Source organism: Natator depressus, chromosome 2 (genome assembly GCF_965152275.1).
Source record: "Natator depressus isolate rNatDep1 chromosome 2, rNatDep2.hap1, whole genome shotgun sequence".
Lineage (NCBI taxonomy): Eukaryota > Metazoa > Chordata > Testudines > Cheloniidae > Natator > Natator depressus.
The window spans coordinates 24,951,455-24,969,983 of NC_134235.1; the positions used below are offsets into that span (position 1 = coordinate 24,951,455).

The 18,529-nt window shown below is 45.3% G+C and overlaps 1 protein-coding gene across 5 annotated transcripts in view; it reads left to right on the forward strand.

Annotated features, from left to right (window-relative positions):
- Nucleotides 1-18,529, forward strand: part of TNFRSF11B (TNF receptor superfamily member 11b) — a 91,054-nt gene that overhangs the window by 49,457 nt on the left and 23,068 nt on the right. The window contains exons 1-2 of one of the 5 annotated variants that reach the window (XM_074943913.1): nucleotides 3,364-3,471; nucleotides 3,642-3,766. The exons of 1 other annotated variant lie outside the window; for it this stretch is intronic. In XM_074943913.1, coding sequence (XP_074800014.1) covers nucleotides 3,647-3,766 — 120 coding nt within the window. In that variant the 5' untranslated portion in view covers nucleotides 3,364-3,471; nucleotides 3,642-3,646. Of the gene's footprint in view, nucleotides 1-3,363; nucleotides 3,472-3,608; nucleotides 3,767-11,459; nucleotides 11,558-18,529 lie in introns of those variants that run through there. 3 more of the 5 variants (XM_074943914.1, XM_074943915.1, XM_074943917.1) reach the window with 3 other exon arrangements.

The window sequence follows — 18,529 nt, forward strand, 5'->3', positions numbered from 1 at the left end:
GAACTTCCCCAAATTCCCACTGACTTCAGTGAGTTTTCATTCAGGTCCATAAAGCAGAAAAAACATTACACTGAAATCAAGTTACACTGTTCTGTTACTCTCATACTAACAGTAAGTATCTCATAGGCTGGAGCTAAATATGAGTTTGGTGCTTTGCATTTCTCAGTTGGGAGCAATAAACTTCATCCACCTTCAGGACATAGGGTGAACTCACATCATGGGTTCCTGTCCACTACCAGGAGAGGGGACTCAGCAGTGTAAGCCTCCTGCAGCCTTTGCTTCACTGGGGTGCTCAGAACTAAATGATAAAATCCCCAAAGCGGGCAGGACTGACCCAGGAAGGGCTAAAAGGAGGCTGGTTGGGACCAGGAGGAGTCCAGATTTAAGGCATGCCTCCACTGCAATAAAGAGGTGTGACTGCAGCACAGGTAGACATATCCGAAATAGCTTTTCTCTAACAAGATCAAAGCTAGCTCGAGTAACAATAGCGGTGTAGGTGTAGTAGCATGGGTGGTAGCAGAGGCTGGCTGCTCAAGCATGTACACAGCGTCCTGTCCTCTCCTCTCAGTGCTAGGGTTTCTGTTACTCTTTTCTAGCTTCTCCACTATCACATACAAACAAACCACCATTAGAGCAAAGCTTGCTTGGGTATGCCTTCATAACCTGCAACCATACCTCCTGATTACAGTGTAGACAGACCCATAGTTCCTGTCTTAGGCAGCTGGTGCTGGAGAGGCTGCTATGAAATTATGGCTTAAAATTGGCTTCCCTGTGAACCCCCTCTCTGGTGCAGCTGGCCCATGTGGCTGAATATAGCCCATTTAAAAAAATATTGCTTTTCAGAAGAAATTTAGGGGCAGATCCTCAGCTAGTGTGAATCAGTGTGTAGCTCTTCTGAAGTCAGAGCTAGGCCCACTTGCATCAGCTGTGGATCTGGTCCAGAGTGCCTTGTCAACATGTAGGTTAAAATATAGATCTAAGTATATGATAATACATGTGTTAAGGGAATAGAAACCCACTAAAAGTAAAATATTACAGGAATCGTTGCAACACACCTTCCAGGTGCATAAATCATCAATTAGCTCTTATATAGCTAAATAACAGAAGCATTTCCTCTCTTCTCAGTGCCATTGTTTCTGTTCCCCTTTTTCCAGTTTCCCCACAGTTACTTACAAACAAACCATCGTTTGTTCAAGTTCCTCAGATTTTTACACCATATATCAGGTGTTGAAGGGGGTAATTGAGTATATTGATTTCTAATTTAATAACATCATGGCACAATGCTTGGTAGGAAATGGTTCTTGTATGGCTGCAGAAGGATTCAGATACACTTTCTTTGCTCTGATGACAGGTTTCAGAGTGGTAGCCATGGTAGTCCGTATCAGCAAAAAGAACGAAGAGTACTTGTGGTTCCTCAGAGACTAACAAATTTATCTGAGCATAAGCTTTCGTGGGCTAAAGATATATATATATCTTCCTACTGTATTTTCCACTGCATGCGTCTGATGAAGTGGGCTTTAGCCCACGAAAACTTATGCTCAAATAAATTTATTAGTCTCTAAGGTGCCACAAGTACTCCTCCTCCTTTTTCTTTGCTCTGTTAAAGTGGTCACTTCTTTTATATTACTTAGTGTAAATGCCTCTCCTGCTTAGGAGTTTTTGTCACACAGTGTGCAAGCTTTCACCTCCCCGGGTTCTTGCCAACCCCCCACAGTTGTGTGGGCCAACTAGCAATAGGGCAAAGCTGCAAAATTCAGAGCCAAATGGGTATCTCTATTTCAAACACTCCAAAGTTGGAGTATCCATATATGAAGTTTTGGTCCAATACAAAGAGAGAGATGTGAAATGTCAATCCACATCTAGGTATGGACTCTACCCCAGGCGCCCTCAAAGTTTGGGGTATGGATAATGGGTTTGATTTAGGCCCACTGTCTACTCCCAGCATTTGAAAGCTATTAGATTTTAGTCCTTGCCAAAATATTTTTGGACTTTGTGTATTTCATGTAGGGACAGAATGAGAAAACTGGAACCCTTCTGAAAAAGTGATCTTGCTAGAGGGGGGCAGAGGGCATACTAAAGATTTAGGATCTAAGGAGCTGAACCTTTCCCCCCTAAGTCAATGGCAAAACTCCCATTCATGTTAAACAGGCTCTAAGGAAAGTGACAAAGTTGGCGCTTCAGCAATCAGTATGAGTGAAGAATAAGAGTATATTGAAAAATTTTGAAAGAAAAGCACCTTTAAGACTAAGATTTCATCTCAATAAGTTTCACAAACATTAAATAATTAATCTTCACCACAATCTCCAATTTAAGTGGGAAAACTTAAAACTAAGGAGGTCAACGAAATTTGCCGATTTATCCTCCCTGCTGTAAGAATTTAGCCCCACTCTTTCCCCCTTTCACAATATCTACAGGTTTCGGGAAAGACATATACTTCCTGCTGCCTTTTTTTTTTTTTAAGGGAAACCTTCTTAGTTCCAGTTGGCTCTGATCCTGCATTCCTTATACATGCAAAACTGCCCTGGTTTCCAGAAGGGGAACTCCTGGGAGTTCTCCAAAAGTTTGGGGCACACAAGGAAGGCAGGATGGGGCCTGTGGTGCCTACAGGAAAACAAAAAACAAAAAACCCCACATTGCACATACCCTGCCATCCATTTCGATTTCAGTCAAATGTAGTGAAGAAAAGACCCAGGCTCACGATGAATGAGTGCTGACCCCCAGTGACGTCAATGGGGCTACTCCTGTGAGCAAGTGCTTGCCAGTGTAAGGGTTCCACAGCTGGAGCCTTCGTTTTTTCAGATTATGATTATGATTTTATGAGAATCATACGTTTTTATGATTATGTCTGTGTCCTTTCTGGCTAGAAAGAATCATCATTATGCTCGGAACTTCTGCATGTTCCAAGCCCTGTACAGCCAGGAAATAATTCCACCACTACTGCACTCCCCCAGGCTTTCTGCAAAGCCCCCCTGTGCTGCCTCCCCAGCATCCTAGGGACTGAAGAGGCCTTTACACCAGCAGGCGGCCCATCCAGCTCTGTGGTACCCTCAGGGCCCAGGAAAACCAGCGCTGAGGCCCCCGGCCAAGCGAACCAGGGCGGATGGGGAGCGATGAGGTGGCTTGTTCCTGCGTTAGGAGGGAGGGGGAATCCGTGGAGTCCCCTGGTTTCCTACCCACCCCCTGCACGGCAGCAAATCACTGGGCAGCCCGGTCCCTACCCCGTCCTCCCCAGCTTCGCGGAGGTGCAGCCGCAGATGCAAAGCGCTAGAGGTCTCTGCACCGCAGGCTGGACGGAGGGAGATATTTTTAAACCCGCCTCCGACGAGCCCAGGGCCGCCGCTGACTGGCTCGTGCCCGGTCCGAAGGTGACTGATTCCCGCTCCCTCGAGCGAGGGGCCAGGCCGGCAGCCAGCAGCCAGCGCCCGTCAGAGGCCAGCCCCTGACACTCCCTCCTGCGTTCCCCAGCCTGTGGTGAGCCCTGAAAGGGTTCCATGAAGTCACCAAGTTTTACAGTTCCTTGGGGGTGGGGGGTGGGGAGGGGAATCCACGTTTGGTGCTGGACAGGGGATGAGTGATCAAAGCTGAGCTAATGCTTCCTGTTGCAGCAGGGGCTATATATATACAACGTGCCTTTCATGTAGGGGGGATGTCAGCAGCAGGCTGCGAGGGGACCGGAGCTTTCACTGCCTCCCTGTCTAGCGTGCCCAGCTCCCTGAGGTTTCTCCCGCCGACCACAATGAACACGGTCCTGCGCTGCACGCTTGTGGTAAGTCCCTTCGCAGAGGAAGATCGGAGCCTTTGGAGGGCTGGGGCTGCCCTGAGAGGTCAGGCTGCAGATCCACTCTTCCCCTCGGTTTTTTTCGCTTGCTCTTCCTTCTGGTTAACGTGTTCCAGTTTCATCACCGTGGGCTTTTGTGGTAAGATTTAAACTGGGACGGGAGCTTCCAGCGTCAGGAGAAAAGCAGATACTTTTATCACATAAGGTATTGGCATCATTTGCTTTGCATTCATGTTCTTTCCTGTCTTACTCTTCCCCCGGCTTCTCAGGCTCACATCACTCTTACACTAGCAAAAACTATATGAGCTGGCAATGGATTTTTAGCTTGGGATGTTTCTTTTATGACTTATTAAAACTCCATATTTGCCTAATCTTCCGAGTCACTGTTGGCTATTATTGCACAAGTGTTGATCAGTATCTCCAGGTCTTGGGAGAACATTCTTGCTTTAGGAAAAATGGTGTGACCACAGAATGTATTTTAAAGCACAAACAGATGATGTTTCTTTTGACTTTCTAAACTGCTCAATTTTGCTTTGTGTACACAAACATATGGTGAATTAGTAGTAGTGTCCTTCATGTCATTGCAGGAAATGTTACTGCTGGGGCAGCAGGTGTCTTCTAAGCCCCTGCTTTTAGTGGTTGGTTAAAAAGTTTGTTCCAGTGCTGAGACCACCACAGGTATACTTAGAGCAATTTTTCAAAGATAGATAGATAGGTAGATAGATAGATAGATCTTTGAAAAATTGCTCTAAGTATACCTATGGTGGTCTCAGCACTGGAACAAACCTTTTAAAATGTTGTTTAATCTATTTAGCTGTTTGGAAGTTAAAATTGCATTAAATCGATTTTTGAAATTTGTATAGACTTCTACTGTGTAATAAATATTTAAACAGTACTTGGTTTTTATAACAATGGACTATTACATATTCATATACAGTTACTTTTCTAGAATGTCTTAGTAAGTATAGTGGCATTAATGTCCAGGTAATCTCTGATACAGTTAGAACTGAGTTACATATTCTAAAAGTTCATTAAAGTGCATGTGTGTGTGTATATTCATATAAAACAAATTAGAAGATTTCCAGTCACTGATGAGTAATGCATGTGTATTACTTTGGGTAGAATTTCCTGAAAGAGTTTTTTGAAAAATAAACTGAAGTAATTAATGGGGGCTGGAGGAAGAGCAAAAATTGTTATGTTTATGGTCAGCAAATTGAAATGTGAGACTAAAACCTTTTTATTTACCTTATATTATTATGCCTTTTTTGTTTATATAAATGGACAGGAAGTTAAGTGTGGAATGTCAGCAATAACTTGTTACCAACTTGCCTTTCTATCTGTTCATCATAATGTAATAGCATTTACACATTTTAATGTATTAGATTCCTAGTTAACTGTAATATAATAAACTCGTACATTTTCTAAAATAACAATTTACAATGAAATTAAACTTGATCTTCATTTTAGAGCAGCAGTGATATCACCAACAGACTTTCATGCACCAAGGAATGTGAAAAAATGCCAATAAGTTGTTACTGTATCCTGTTACTAATCCCCCACTTTATCCCATCTCCTAAATTTGACCTCTCTCTCTGCTATTTTGGATCTCTAATATGACACCCTTTTCTTGGTGTGCCTGTCTGGTCTGTCATGTGTAGGCAGCCGTTGTTTTAATCTACTGTAGCAATTTTGATGCTTTCTCATTTATATTTCTCTTCGGTCATGATTCAGCCTCTCCATTGAATAGGATTGCTACTAACTCACCATCTTCCTGACCAAACCTGAAGAAGAGCCCTGTGCAAGATCGAAAGCTTGTCTCTGTCAGCAGCAGAAGTTGGTCCAGTAAAAGAGATTACATCGCCCACCATGTCATCTTCCTGGAAGAATACTATGTTTGTAGTAGTAGTAATTCTATTCAGTGTAGAGGCTTCATGTATCCATGACATGAATTCATACCCATGACAGTTGCATGGCATAGGTCTAGGTTATCTCAGAAATCCTGCTGTCACTATAAGATGCATAATTTTACCTAGAGATTAATACATGATTTGCAGATCTGATGCATCTTTCCAGAGCTGTTCTGTTGGTTGGTTATTTTTTTTCTTCACTTCCTCATCCTCACAGAGATTGTGAATCCTAGCTATGAAGAATATTTAGTTCACCATTTCTCAAACCCAAGAGCAGCTGTCTGTCTGCTCAGACAGCTGAAAATGGAATAATACTAATTTAGACTTCCAGAGAGCCTTTATCCACAATTCTTAATGTAAAGGTGTAAATTTGTAAATACTGACAAAACAAAAGCTCTGTAAGGTAGGCTACATATCTCATTTCACTGACGAAGAAACTGAGGGCTTGTCTACACAGCAAGCTACAGTAACTCCTCGCTTATCGTTGTAGTTATGTTCCTGAAAAATGTGATTTTAAGTGAAACGATGTTAAGCAAATCCAGTTTCCCCATAGGCATTAATGTAAATAGGTGGGGGTTAGGTTCCAGGGAATTTTTTTTCACCAGACAAAAGACTATATATATATAGTATATATACACACATACATACACACACCGTATAAGTTTTAAACAAACAATTTAATACTGGTACACAGCGATGATGATTGTGAAGTTTGGTTGAGGTGGTGAAGTCAGAGGGTGAGATATTTCCCAGGGAATGTCTTACTGCGAAATGATGAACTAGCAATCAGCTGAGCCCTCAAGGGAAAACCCATTGTTGTTAATGTAGCCTCACACTCTACAAGGCAGCACGAATGGAGGGAGGGGAGACAGCATGGCAGACAGAGACAGAGACACACACCGTGTGTGAGAGAGAGAGAGATGTGCATTGCCCCTTTAAGTATGCTGACCCCACTCTAAGTACACTGCCTTTTTAAGTAAATCAGCAAGTTGAGACAGCAGCTGCTGCCAGGAAGCTCCCTCCATCCTGAGCCCTGTCGTGTCCTCCCCCTACTCTATGGAATTGGGGTAAGCAGGGTGCAGGAGCAGGGGGGAGGGGGACATCCTGACATTAGCCCCCTTCTTTCCTGTCCCGTCCCCCCGCACAGCAAGCGGGAGGCTCCCAGGAGCAGCTCCAAGGCAGAGGGCAGGAGCAGCATATGGCAATGGGGGGAGGGACAGCTGAACTGCCTGGCAATTGATAGCCTGCTAGGCGGCTGCCATACGGGGAACTTAGGGGACCTGATAGGGGGGCTGTCGGTCCACCCTGGTTCCAAGCCCTCACCAGCTAGCTCCAACGGGCTACTCTTCCTGCAAGCAGTGGACAAAGCAGGCAGCTGCCAAACGACATTATAAGGGAGCATTGCACAACTTTAAACGAGCATGTTCCCTAATTGATCAGCAAGTTAACAACGAAACAAAGTTAACCAGGACGACTTTAAGTGAGGAGTTACTGTACTGAGTGGCAAGCTGGTGTGCTGTAGATTCATAACCGGGCTTGTGTAATGTCCTGTGTGAACACTGCTACAGTGCAATGAAAGTCCCTGAGTGTGGATAGAGCACTATGCTTTGAAGTCGCAGTACATTAAAACACACTCTGAAACTATCACAGCACTTGTAGCTGTGTCCACATGGCAAGGTAGCGTGTGGCAAACCGGTGTGCTATAGATTCATGCCCTGGCTTGTAGCGCAGTAACTTGCCATGTAGACAAGCCCTGAGACAGAGGTTAAGATCCACATCTTTCAAATACTGGTGCCTATAGTTAGCACCTACATTCATATTTAGGTATAGTATCTAAATAAGTGCCTGGTTGTTAGAGTTGCTGAACACATGTGCCTTTCATTCAAGTGAACTAGGTAACAAAGTTTGAAAATGTGTGCCCTAAATGACTTGCCTGGGTTAATATAGCAAGTATACGGCTAAGCCAGAGAGACAAACCAGATCTCCAGGTTCTCAGCCTTGTGCTTTAACCACCAGCCTACTTCCTCTCACATTAAGGGAAAAAAGTATTGGCTAGATATCTTTCTAAAAGATTAAATTGGACAATTCAATAATTAAGAGATCTCAGTTTGTGCAATTAGGGTCTGATCCTTTGATGAGCTGGAAGGCCTTGTTAACTTGTCATATAGCCGTTGAGTTCCATTTGCAGTTTAAGGGTATCTTCTGCATTTTTCCAGATGTGGAGAATACTGTACTAAATATAAAGAAAAGGAGGACTTGTGGCACCTTAGAGACTAACAAATTTATTTGAGCATAAGCTTTCATGAGCTACAGCTCACTTCATTGGATGCATTCAGTGGAAAATACAGTGGGGAGATTTATATATACAGAGAACATGAAACAATGGGTGTTACCATACACACTGTAACGACAGTGATCAGGTAAGGTGAGCTGTTACCAGCGGGGGGGGTGGGGGGGAGAGAACCTTTTGTAGTAATAATCAAGGTGAGCCATTTCCAGCAGTTGACAAGAACATCTGAGGACAAAGGGGGGGAGAATAAACATGGGGAAATAGTTTTACTTTGTGTAATGACACATCCACTCCCAGTCTTTATTCAAGCCTAAGTTAATTGTATCCAGTTTGCAAATTAATTCCAATTCAGCAGTCTCTCCTTGGAGTCTGTTTTTGAAGTTTTTTTGTTGAAGAATTGCCACTTTTAGGTCTGTTATCGAGTGATCAAAGAGATTGAAGTGTTCTCCGACTGGTTTTTGAATGTTATAATTCTTGACGTCTGATTTGTGTCCATTTATTCTTTTACTTAGAGACTGTCCAGTTTGGCCAATGTACATGGCAGAGGGGCATTGCTGGCACATGATCACTGTCGTTACAGTGTGTATGGTAACACCCATTGTTTCATGTTCTCTGTGTATATAAATCTCCCCACTGTATTTTCCACTGAATGCATCCGATGAAGTGAGCTGTAGCTCACGAAAGCTTATGCTCAAATAAATATGTTAGTCTCTAAGGTGCCACAAGTACTCCTTTTCTTTTTGCAGATACAGACTAACACGGCTGCTACTCTGAAACCTGTTCTAAATATGCTGCAGTTAGATTACATGAAGAATTCAACATGGCGTTTATGCTGTTGAATGCTTTCTGGGACTGCTTCTGCTCCCACTGCAATCAGACAAACATCCCAGTAACTCCAAAGGGCCCAAGCCCTTTATGTAAAAAAAAAAAAAAAAAGTGATGATGGAGTTGTGCAAACCCTTTATGAAGAGATCCCAAACCAGATGAAATCTGCTTGATTTTAGCTTCTGTTGCACACCTGAAACACAGCCTTTGTTTGCCAAAAGGTTTGCTGAGTTTGGGCTGAGGTTCAAGTGCACCTATGACCAATTATGACTTTGGGTGGAAAGTATGCAAAGCTCAGTCATTTTGCAAGTGTTCCCTGGCAAAACAAGTCGAACTTGGTGATTTCAGATGGATTTTGCTTTTGGATTAATAACACCCTCCCCGAAAAAGTAACAATCAAGGGATGCAATCCCACAAGAAAGAAAGCCTGGAACATTTTGCACAAACCAGGACCACATGTCTGTACAGATCTAACAATTGCCTATTTAGAACGTGATCCTCTGAGGTGTCCACTGCCTTTAGTTTCCATTGAAGTCTTCGGAGTTGAGGTTACTTCGCATCATCCAGGATCAGGCCCATAGGAAACATAACATAGTTCCTATTAACAAGTAAACATACAAGTATTTGAGACACCACAGATTTTTTTTTTAGAACAGTCAATAACCTGTGGTACCACAGATAATGCTGGGAGGTAATTGATGTTCATTTTTTAATGATGTAGATGGAATAAGATGTCAATCATTCTTTGTTTGCCTGCACTGGTAAATGTATTCCAGTTTCTAACACAGAGGTTAATATGCAGTGGAAAGGAGTATTTTGTAATCCCTGTGAAGTGTACAGTGTATGAAAAAAGGCTGTGACATAAATTTAAAGTGGATACAAGAATTTTCACACAATGTACAATGAAACCTTAGGACTCACCACCACAAGATATTTTGTGGATAAAAACCTCAGCAAGATTTGAAAAGCACTAGATAGGTCTATAAATAAGAATAGCACCTGCAATTACGTGAGATAAAATTTACAAGGTCTGTCCAGACTCCTGCTTCAGAGTACGAGGTGATCATGAGCTGAGTTCAGGAAAATAAATTTTCACCATGGGGTCAAATTCTGTTGAATTTACTCAGAGGTGAGTAGTCCCAATGAGGTCTTTGAAGTAATTAGGATTTGGTAGTAAGGAAAGTGAGGAAGTTTAGGCCCATGCTTTTAGTATCTCAGTTAGCCAGGTGACAGGATTCTCCTCCCATCCCATTCCCTGGTCTGAAAAATTTTGCATACTGCCAAAGACAGGATGATAGGATTAGACGGCCATTGATCTCATCCAGTTTGGAGATTCACGATGTGCTGTTTTGACTCACTAAACTATTAGTAGCGTGAAGGCTCTTTAATGTTGTCAAGGTTCCTTCCCCACTCTGGACTCTAGGGTACAGATGTGGGGACCTGCATGAAAGACCCCCTAAGCTTATTCTTACCAGTTTAGGTTAAAAGCTGCCACCACCAAAGTGTTACACAAAGAACAGGGGAAGTGCCCACTTGGAAACGTCTCCCCCCAAAAACATCCCCCCAAGCACTACACCCCCTTTCCTGGGGAAGGCTTGATAAAAATCCTCACCAATTTGCATAGGTGAATACAGACCCAAACCCTTGGATCTTAAGAACAATGAAAAAGCAATCAGGTTCTTAAAAGAAGAATTTTAGAAAGAAAAAATAAAAGCATCACCTCTGTAAAATCAGGATGGTAAATACCTTACAGGGTAATCAGATTCAAAACATAGAGAATCCCTCTAGGCAAAACCTTAAGTTACAAAAAGATAGAAAAACAGGAATATACATTCCGTTCAGCACAACTTATTTTATCAGGGTTTTTCCTCTGTCCAGGAGGGATTTAAAGGTGTTTACCCTTCCCTTTATATTTATGACATGCCCCCCAAATCACAGATAGGGTGAAACGCTGGCTGTGATTTCTTCCTGGAGCTCTAGGAGAAAACAGAGTTAATAAGACACATGCACCTCTAAATATACTACCAAGTATATAAAGACTAACAATATTTTCCACATCTCAAGGACGATTTTAACCAGTTGATTCTGGGAAACTTTCACGGGAGAGTGCATCAGCCACTTTGTTAGAAGCTCCTGAGAGCTTGGATGTCGAAATCAAAATCTTGGAGAGCTAAACTCGACCGAATAAGTTTTTTGTTATTTCCCGTGGTGGTATGAAGCCACTGTAGCGCAGCATGGTCAGTTTGCAGGTGGAAACGCTGTCCCCAAACGTATGGGCGTAGCTTTTCCAGAGCGCAGACAATGGCGTAACATTCTTTTTCACTGACTGACCAGTTGCTTTCCCTCTCAGACAGCTTCTTGCTAAGAAACACTACAGGATGGAATTCTTGATCCGGTCCTTCCTGTATTAAAACTGCTCCCACACCACGCTTGGACGCATCTGTGGTTACTAGGAACGGTTTGTCAAAGTCTGGGGCCCTTAGCACAGGGTCAGACACAAGTATCACTTTAAGCTGGTTAAAGGCCTTCTGACACTCTTCGGTCCACTGAACGTTGGCATTTGGCTGTTTCTTTTTAGGTTAGGTCTGTCAGTGGGGCGGCGATTTGGCTGTATTGCGGTACAAATCACCTGTAATATCCGGCCAAGCCTAAGAAGGATTGGACCTGTTTCTTTGACTTTGGGACAGGCCACTTTTGGATAGCATCCACTTTGGCCTGTAGGGGGTTGATAGTTCCTTGACCCACCTGGTGTCCAAGGTAAGTCACTCTGTTTAGGCCTATTTGACACTTCTTAGCCTTAACAGTTAGTCCTGCCTCCCTTATGCGCTCCAAGACTTTTTGTAGATGTTCCAGGTGTTCTGCCCAGGAATCCGAAAATATGGCCACATCATCAAGGTAGGCGACTGCTTATTCTCCCAGTCCTGCTAGGAGACCATCTACAAGTCTTTGGGAGGTGGCGGATGCATTCCGCAGCCCAAAAGGGAGTACATTAAATTCATACAGCCCAACATGTGTGGTGAAGGCTGATCTTTCCTTGGCGGATTCATCTAGTGGTACCTGCCAGTACCCCTTGGTTAAGTCCAAGGTAGAGATGAACTGGGCCCGTCCCAGTTTCTCCAATAATTCATCTGTGCGTGGCTTTGGATAGTTGTCTGGGCGAGTCACAGCATTTAGCTTAGGGCAGTCCACGTAAAAACATATCTTCCCATCTGGTTTGGGAACTAGAACCACTGGAGATGCCCATGCACTACCAGGGGGTGGATTACCCCCATCTGTAGCATATCCTGGATCTCCTGTTCTATAGCAGTTTAAGCTTGAGGAGACACCCAGTAAGGTTGGACTTTAATTGGGTAAGCATTAGCTGTGTCAATGGAGTAGTATCCCGTTCAGTCAGTCCGGGGGTGGCTGAGAACGTCGGCGCATAGCTAGTGCACAGCTCCTTGATCTGCTGTCGCTGCATACGCCCAAGGGTCATGGAGAGGTTCACCTCTTCCACGCCACCAGCACTTTTCCCTTCATAGAAGACACCTTCAGGCCCCTCAGCGTCATCTCCTCCCTGGGCTGTAAACTAACAAACCTTTAATTCTCTGGAATAAAAGGGATTTAGAGAATTAACATGGTACACCTTAGGCTTTTGGTTGGAGGTGGGGAATACTATGAGATAATTAACAGCTCCCAGGTGCTCCTGGACCGTGAATGGCCCTTCCCACAACGCTTCCATTTTATGGGCCTGGAGCGCCTTTAAGACCATGACCTGGTCCCCTACTTTGAAGGACTGCTCTCTGGCATGTTTATCATACCAGGCTTTTTGCTCTTTTTGAGCATCCTGTAGGTTTTCTTTAGCAAGGGCTAAAGAGGTTCGGAGGGTGTTTTGTAGGTTGGTTACAAAGTCCAGAATGTTAGTCCCTGGAGAAGGTGTAAACCCCTCCCATTGCTGCTTCACCAACTGTAATGGCCCCTTAACCTCGCGGCCATATACAAGTTCAAATGGTGAAAACCCTAAACTGGGATGTGGTATAGCTCTATACGCTAAGAGCAACTGCTGCAACACTAGGTCCCAATCATTGGAGTGTTCATTTACGAATTTACGTATCATGGCCCCCAAAGTTCCATTAAACTTCTCCACCATGCCATTTGTTTGATGTTGGTAAGGAGTGGCAACCAAGTTATTTACCCCATGAGCTTCCCAAAGGCTTTCCAGAGTTCCTGCCAGGAAATTAGTTCCTGCATTTGTGAGGATGTCGGAGGACCAACCTACCCTGGCAAAAATGTCTGCTAGTGCCTGGCACACACTTTTAGCCCTGGTGTTGCTTAGAGCTACTGCTTCCGGCCATCGGGTGGCAAAATCCATGAAAGTCAGTATGTACTGCTTTTCTCTGGGTGTCTTTTTCGGAAAAGGACCCAGAATATCCACAGCTTCTTGCTGAAATGGAACCTCAATGATGGGAGTGGCTGAAGTGGTGTTCTCGTCCATCCTCCCCATGGAAGGAAAAGGCTGGGGCAGGGACCATCGAATCGTGGAAGTCAACGAATGGCTACGCAGGTGGTGTCGGAGAGAAGGCTTTGTATTCTTTGACCATGGGATGGTGTTCCATGAAGGAGGAGTGCTGGGCAGAAACGGGCTCCATCTTACGAAGAGAGGGAAGAGCATCTTTGCAAGCAGGCTGGCTAACCTAGTGAGGAGGGCTTTAAACTAGGTTCACCGGGGGAAGGAGACCAAAGCCCTGAGGTAAGTGGGAAAGCGGGATACTGGGAGGAAGCACAGGCAGGAACTTCTGTGAGGGGAGGGCTCCTGCCTCATACTGAGAATGAGGGGCGATCAGCAGGTTATCTCAAGTGCTTATATACGAATGCACAAAGCCTTGGAAACAAGCAGGGAGAACTGGAGGTCCTGGTGATGTCAAGGAATTATGACGTGATTGGAATAACAGAGACTTGGTGGGATAACTCACATGACTGGAGTACTGTCATGGATGGTTATAAACTGTTCAGGAAGGACAGGCAGGGCAGAAAAGGTGGGGGAGTAGCACTGTATGTAAGGGAGCAGCATGACTGCTCAGAGCTCCGGTACGAAACTGCAGAAAAACCTGAGTGTCTCTGGATTAAGTTTAGAAGTGTGAGCAACAAGAGTGATGTAGTGCTGGGAGTCTGCTATAGACCACCAGACCAGGGGGATGAGGTGGATGAGGCTTTCTTCCAGCAACTCGCAGAAGCTACTAGATCGCACGCCCTGGTACTCATGGGTGACTTTAATTTTCCTGATATCTGCTGGGAGAGCAATACAGCGGTGCATAGACAATCCAGGAAGTTTTTGGAAAGCGTAGGGGACAATTTCCTGGTGCAAGTGCTAGATGAGCCAACTAGGGGGGGAGCTTTTCTTGACCTGCTGCTCACAAACAGGGAAGAATTAGTGGGGGAAGCAAAAGTGGACGGGAATCTGGGAGGCAGTGACCATGAGTTGGTTGAGTTCAGGATCCTGACACAGGGAAGAAAGGTAAGCAGCAGGATACGGACCCTGGACTTCAGGAAAGCAGACTTCGACTCCCTCAGGGAACTGATGGGTAGGATCCCCTGGGGGACTAACATGAAGGGGAAAGGAGTCCAGGAGAGCTGGCTGTATTTCAAGGAATCCCTGTTGAGGTTACAGGGACAAACCATCCCGATGTGTAGAAAGAATAGTAAATATGGCAGGCAACCAGCTTGGCTTAATGGTGAAATCCTAGCGGATCTTAAACATAAAAAAGAAGCTTACAAGTGGAAGGTTGGACATATGACCAGGGAAGAGTATAAAAATATTGCTCGGGCATGTAGGAATGAAATCAGGAGGGCCAAATCGCACCTGGAGCTGCAGCTAGCAAGAGATGTCAAGAGTAACAAGAAGGGTTTCTTCAGGTATGTTGGCAACAAGAAGAAAGCCAAGGAAAGTGTGGGCCCCTTACTGAATGAGGGAGGCAACCTAGTGACAGAGGATGTGGAAAAAGCTAATGTGCTCAATGCTTTTTTCGCCTCTGTCTTCACAAACAAGGTCAGCTCCCAGACTGCTGCGCTGGGCATCACAACATGGGGAGTAGATGGCCAGCCCTCTGTGGAGAAAGAGGTGGTTAGGGACTATTTAGAAAAGCTGGACGTGCACAAGTCCATGGGGCCGGACGAGTTGCATCCGAGAGTGCTAAAGGAATTGGTGGCTGTGATTGCAGAGCCATTGGCCATTATCTTTGAAAACTCGTGGCGAACGAGGGAAGTCCCAGATGACTGGAAAAACGCTAATGTAGTGCCAATCTTTAAAAAAGGGAAGAAGGAGGATCCTGGGAACTACAGGCCAGTCAGCCTCACCTCAGTCCCCGGAAAAATCATGGAGCAGGTCCTCAAGGAATCAATCCTGAAGCACTTACATGAGAGGAAAGTGATCAGGAACAGTCAGCATGGATTCACCAAGGGTAGGTCATGCCTGACTAATCTAATTGCCTTCTATGATGAGATTGCTGGTTCTGTGGATGAAGGGAAAGCAGTGGATATATTGTTTCTTGACTTTAGCAAAGCTTTTGACACGGTCTCCCACAGTATTCTTATCAGCAAGTTAAAGAAGTATGGGCTGGATGAATGCACTATAAGGTGGGTAGAAAGTTGGCTAGATTGTCGGGCTCAACGGGTAGTGATCAATGGCTCCATGTCTAGTTGGCAGCCGGTGTCAAGTGGAGTGCCCCAGGGGTCGGTCCTGGGGCCGGTTTTGTTCAATATCTTCATAAATGATCTGGAGGATGGTGTGGATTGCACTCTCAGCAAATTTGCGGATGATACTAAACTGGGAGGAGTGGTAGATACGTTGGAGGGCAGGGATAGGATACAGAGGGACCTAGACAAATTGGAGGATTGGGCCAAAAGAAATCTGATGAGGTTCAATAAGGATAAGTGCAGGGTCCTGCACTTAGGACGGAAGAACCCAATGCACAGCTACAGACTAGGGACCGAATGGCTAGGCAGCAGTTCTGCAGAAAAGGACCTAGGGGTGACAGTGGACGAGAAGCTGGATATGAGTCAGCAGTGTGCCCTTGTTGCCAAGAAGGCCAATGGCATTTTGGGATGTATAAGTAGGGGCATTGCCAGCAGATCGAGGGACGTGATCGTTCCCCTCTATTCGACATTGGTGAGGCCTCATCTGGAGTACTGTGTCGAGTTTTGGGCCCCACACTACAAGAAGGATGTGGATAAATTGGAGAGAGTCCAGCGAAGGGCAACAAAAATGATTAGGGGTCTGGAACACATGACTTATGAGGAGAGGCTGAGGGAAGTGGGATTGTTTAGTCTGCAGAAGAGAAGAATGAGGGGGGATTTGATAGTTGCTTTCAACTACCTGAGAGGTGGTTCCAGAGAGGATGGTTCTAGACTATTCTCAGTGGTAGAAGAGGACAGGACAAGGAGTAATGGTCTCAAGTTGCAGTGGGGGAGGTTTAGGTTGGATATTAGGAAAAACTTTTTCACTAGGAGGGTGGTGAAACACTGGAATGCGTTACCTAGGGAGGTGGTAGAATCTCCTTCCTTAGAAGTTTTTAAGGTCAGGCTTGACAAAGCCCTGGCTGGGATGATTTAATTGGGGATTGGTCCTGCTTTGAGCAGGGGGTTGGACTAGATGACCTCCTGAGGTCCCTTCCAACCCTGATATTCTATGATTCTATGAAGAGGGCCTTTGACCTGGTCTTGGGGTTTTACCACTTTTTGGCACACCTCACAAGACCGGACATAGGTAGAAACATCCTTGCCCATTCCCTCCCAGTGGAATGACCTCCCAAAACGGTCTTTGGTCCTGTTCACCCCAGCATGGCCACTAGGATGATCGTGGGCTAAGCTCAAGAGCTTTACCTGGTACTTAGTTGGAACTGTCTCTGAGGATGCCAGTCTTCATGGTGTCCACCAGACAGAGTTTCCTTGTATAAAAGTCCTCTTTCTACAACAAACCTGGATCGATTAGAAGAGCTGAGAGGCAGTGCGTTTCTCTGTGCCACCATCCAAGCTCTCTGGAGGTTTTCATCTGCTTCCTGTTTGGTCTGGAACTGTTGCCTTGATGCTGGAGACATCAGTTCCTCATTGGATTGTGGACCTAGGCTTGGTCCCTCTGGAAGCGATGTAGGGGATGGGGCTGTTTCCATTGACTGTGAACTGCTCTCCACTGGTGCACTATGTTGGGGTTCAGGCTCCGGCTGAGCCTCTTGTGTAGGGTTATTGGCTGCTGCCGGTTCAGGTTCGCTGGGGCCCTCTCGTGTTGGGGTTGCAAGTACTGGATTCAGTGCTGGCAATGGGTCTGGTGCTGGTTGTTCTGCCTGTTCTGGTTCTGGGGCTAGCTCTGTCTGGGTCTCTGGGACTGGATCCACTACTGCTGTTGCTGTTGTTGGCATGGGGTCCGGTTCCATCACCTCTGACCAGGTCCTGGTAGAAGTTTCTGGAACAGAGCTAGGCATGACAGCTTGCTTAGCCTGGCTGCTGGTGACCATTCCCACCCTCTTGGCTAGCTTCACATGATTGGCCAATCTTCCCCCAGCAGCATGGGGATGGGATAATCATCAGAGACTGCAAAAGTCCACGTTCCTGACCAGCCCTTGTACTGAACAGGCAACTTGGCTGTAGGCAAATTGAAAGATTTGGACTTGAAGGGTTGAATTGTCACTTGAATCTCTGGGTCGATTAAATTTGGGTCCACTAAGGAAGCATGGATAGCCGACACTTGTGCTCTGGTGTTCCTCCATGCAGTGACCTTCTTCCCGCCCACACTCACAGTTTCCCTCCGCTCTGAGGGTATCTGGGACGTATCTGGGCCTGAGGACCTCTGGTGTGATTCCGGTGCAATGAACTGTAATCTGTTGGGGTTCTTGGGGCAGTTGGCCTTCACATGCCCTGGCTCGTTACATTTAAAACATCTCCAGCTGACGGATCACTGGGGCGAGGTGGGTTGCTGGAGAACAGTGTGGCAGGACGATAAGGTGTCTGGAGTATTCCTTGGTGTGTAGTTGGGGCTTTGGGCTTCCCCCAGTAGTAGGGTGTGGTCTGAGGGTTTCCCTTCTGGTATCCGCTCCAACTGCTACCAGGGCTGTTCCTCTCTCCTACCTCCACCTGTTTTGTTCCGGCTTGCCCCGCCTCTCTGGCGGTCAGGGACTGCTTGTATCGATCAGCATAAGAAGCAAGACTTTCTGCTGAGTCCATTTCCTTATCCCATAAACACTGTTTAATTTCCTCCTTGGACATCTTCAGGAATTGCTCCTGAGCTATCAAATCACACATTCTGTCAAAGCTAGTGACACCCCTTCCTTGGACCCATTTATCTAACAGATCCTTCATCTGGTTTAGATAAGCCACATTATTTAGTCCAGGCCCTCTCTTAAGGGTTCGAAATTTTACTCTGTATGTTTCAGATGTAATTTGAAATTGCTTTAAAAGAAAATCCTTGAACTTATTACAGTCAGAAGCCTCATCAATAGGCATCTTATTGAATATGTCCAGAGCTCTTCGAGTCAATTTTGCAACCAATGTGGTCATCTTGTGAGCTTCAGGAATTTTATGGAGAGTGCACATTCTCTCAAAGGTGAGAAAATATTCAGCAATATCACTGGATACATCATACTGTGGACATAGTCGCTCCTATTTGTGGATTGTTGGAGAAGGATGGATAGGGTTATCCAGTAGATTCCGCTCAGCCTTTGCCTTCTCCATCTCCAGTGCATGATTCCTCTCTTTTTCCTT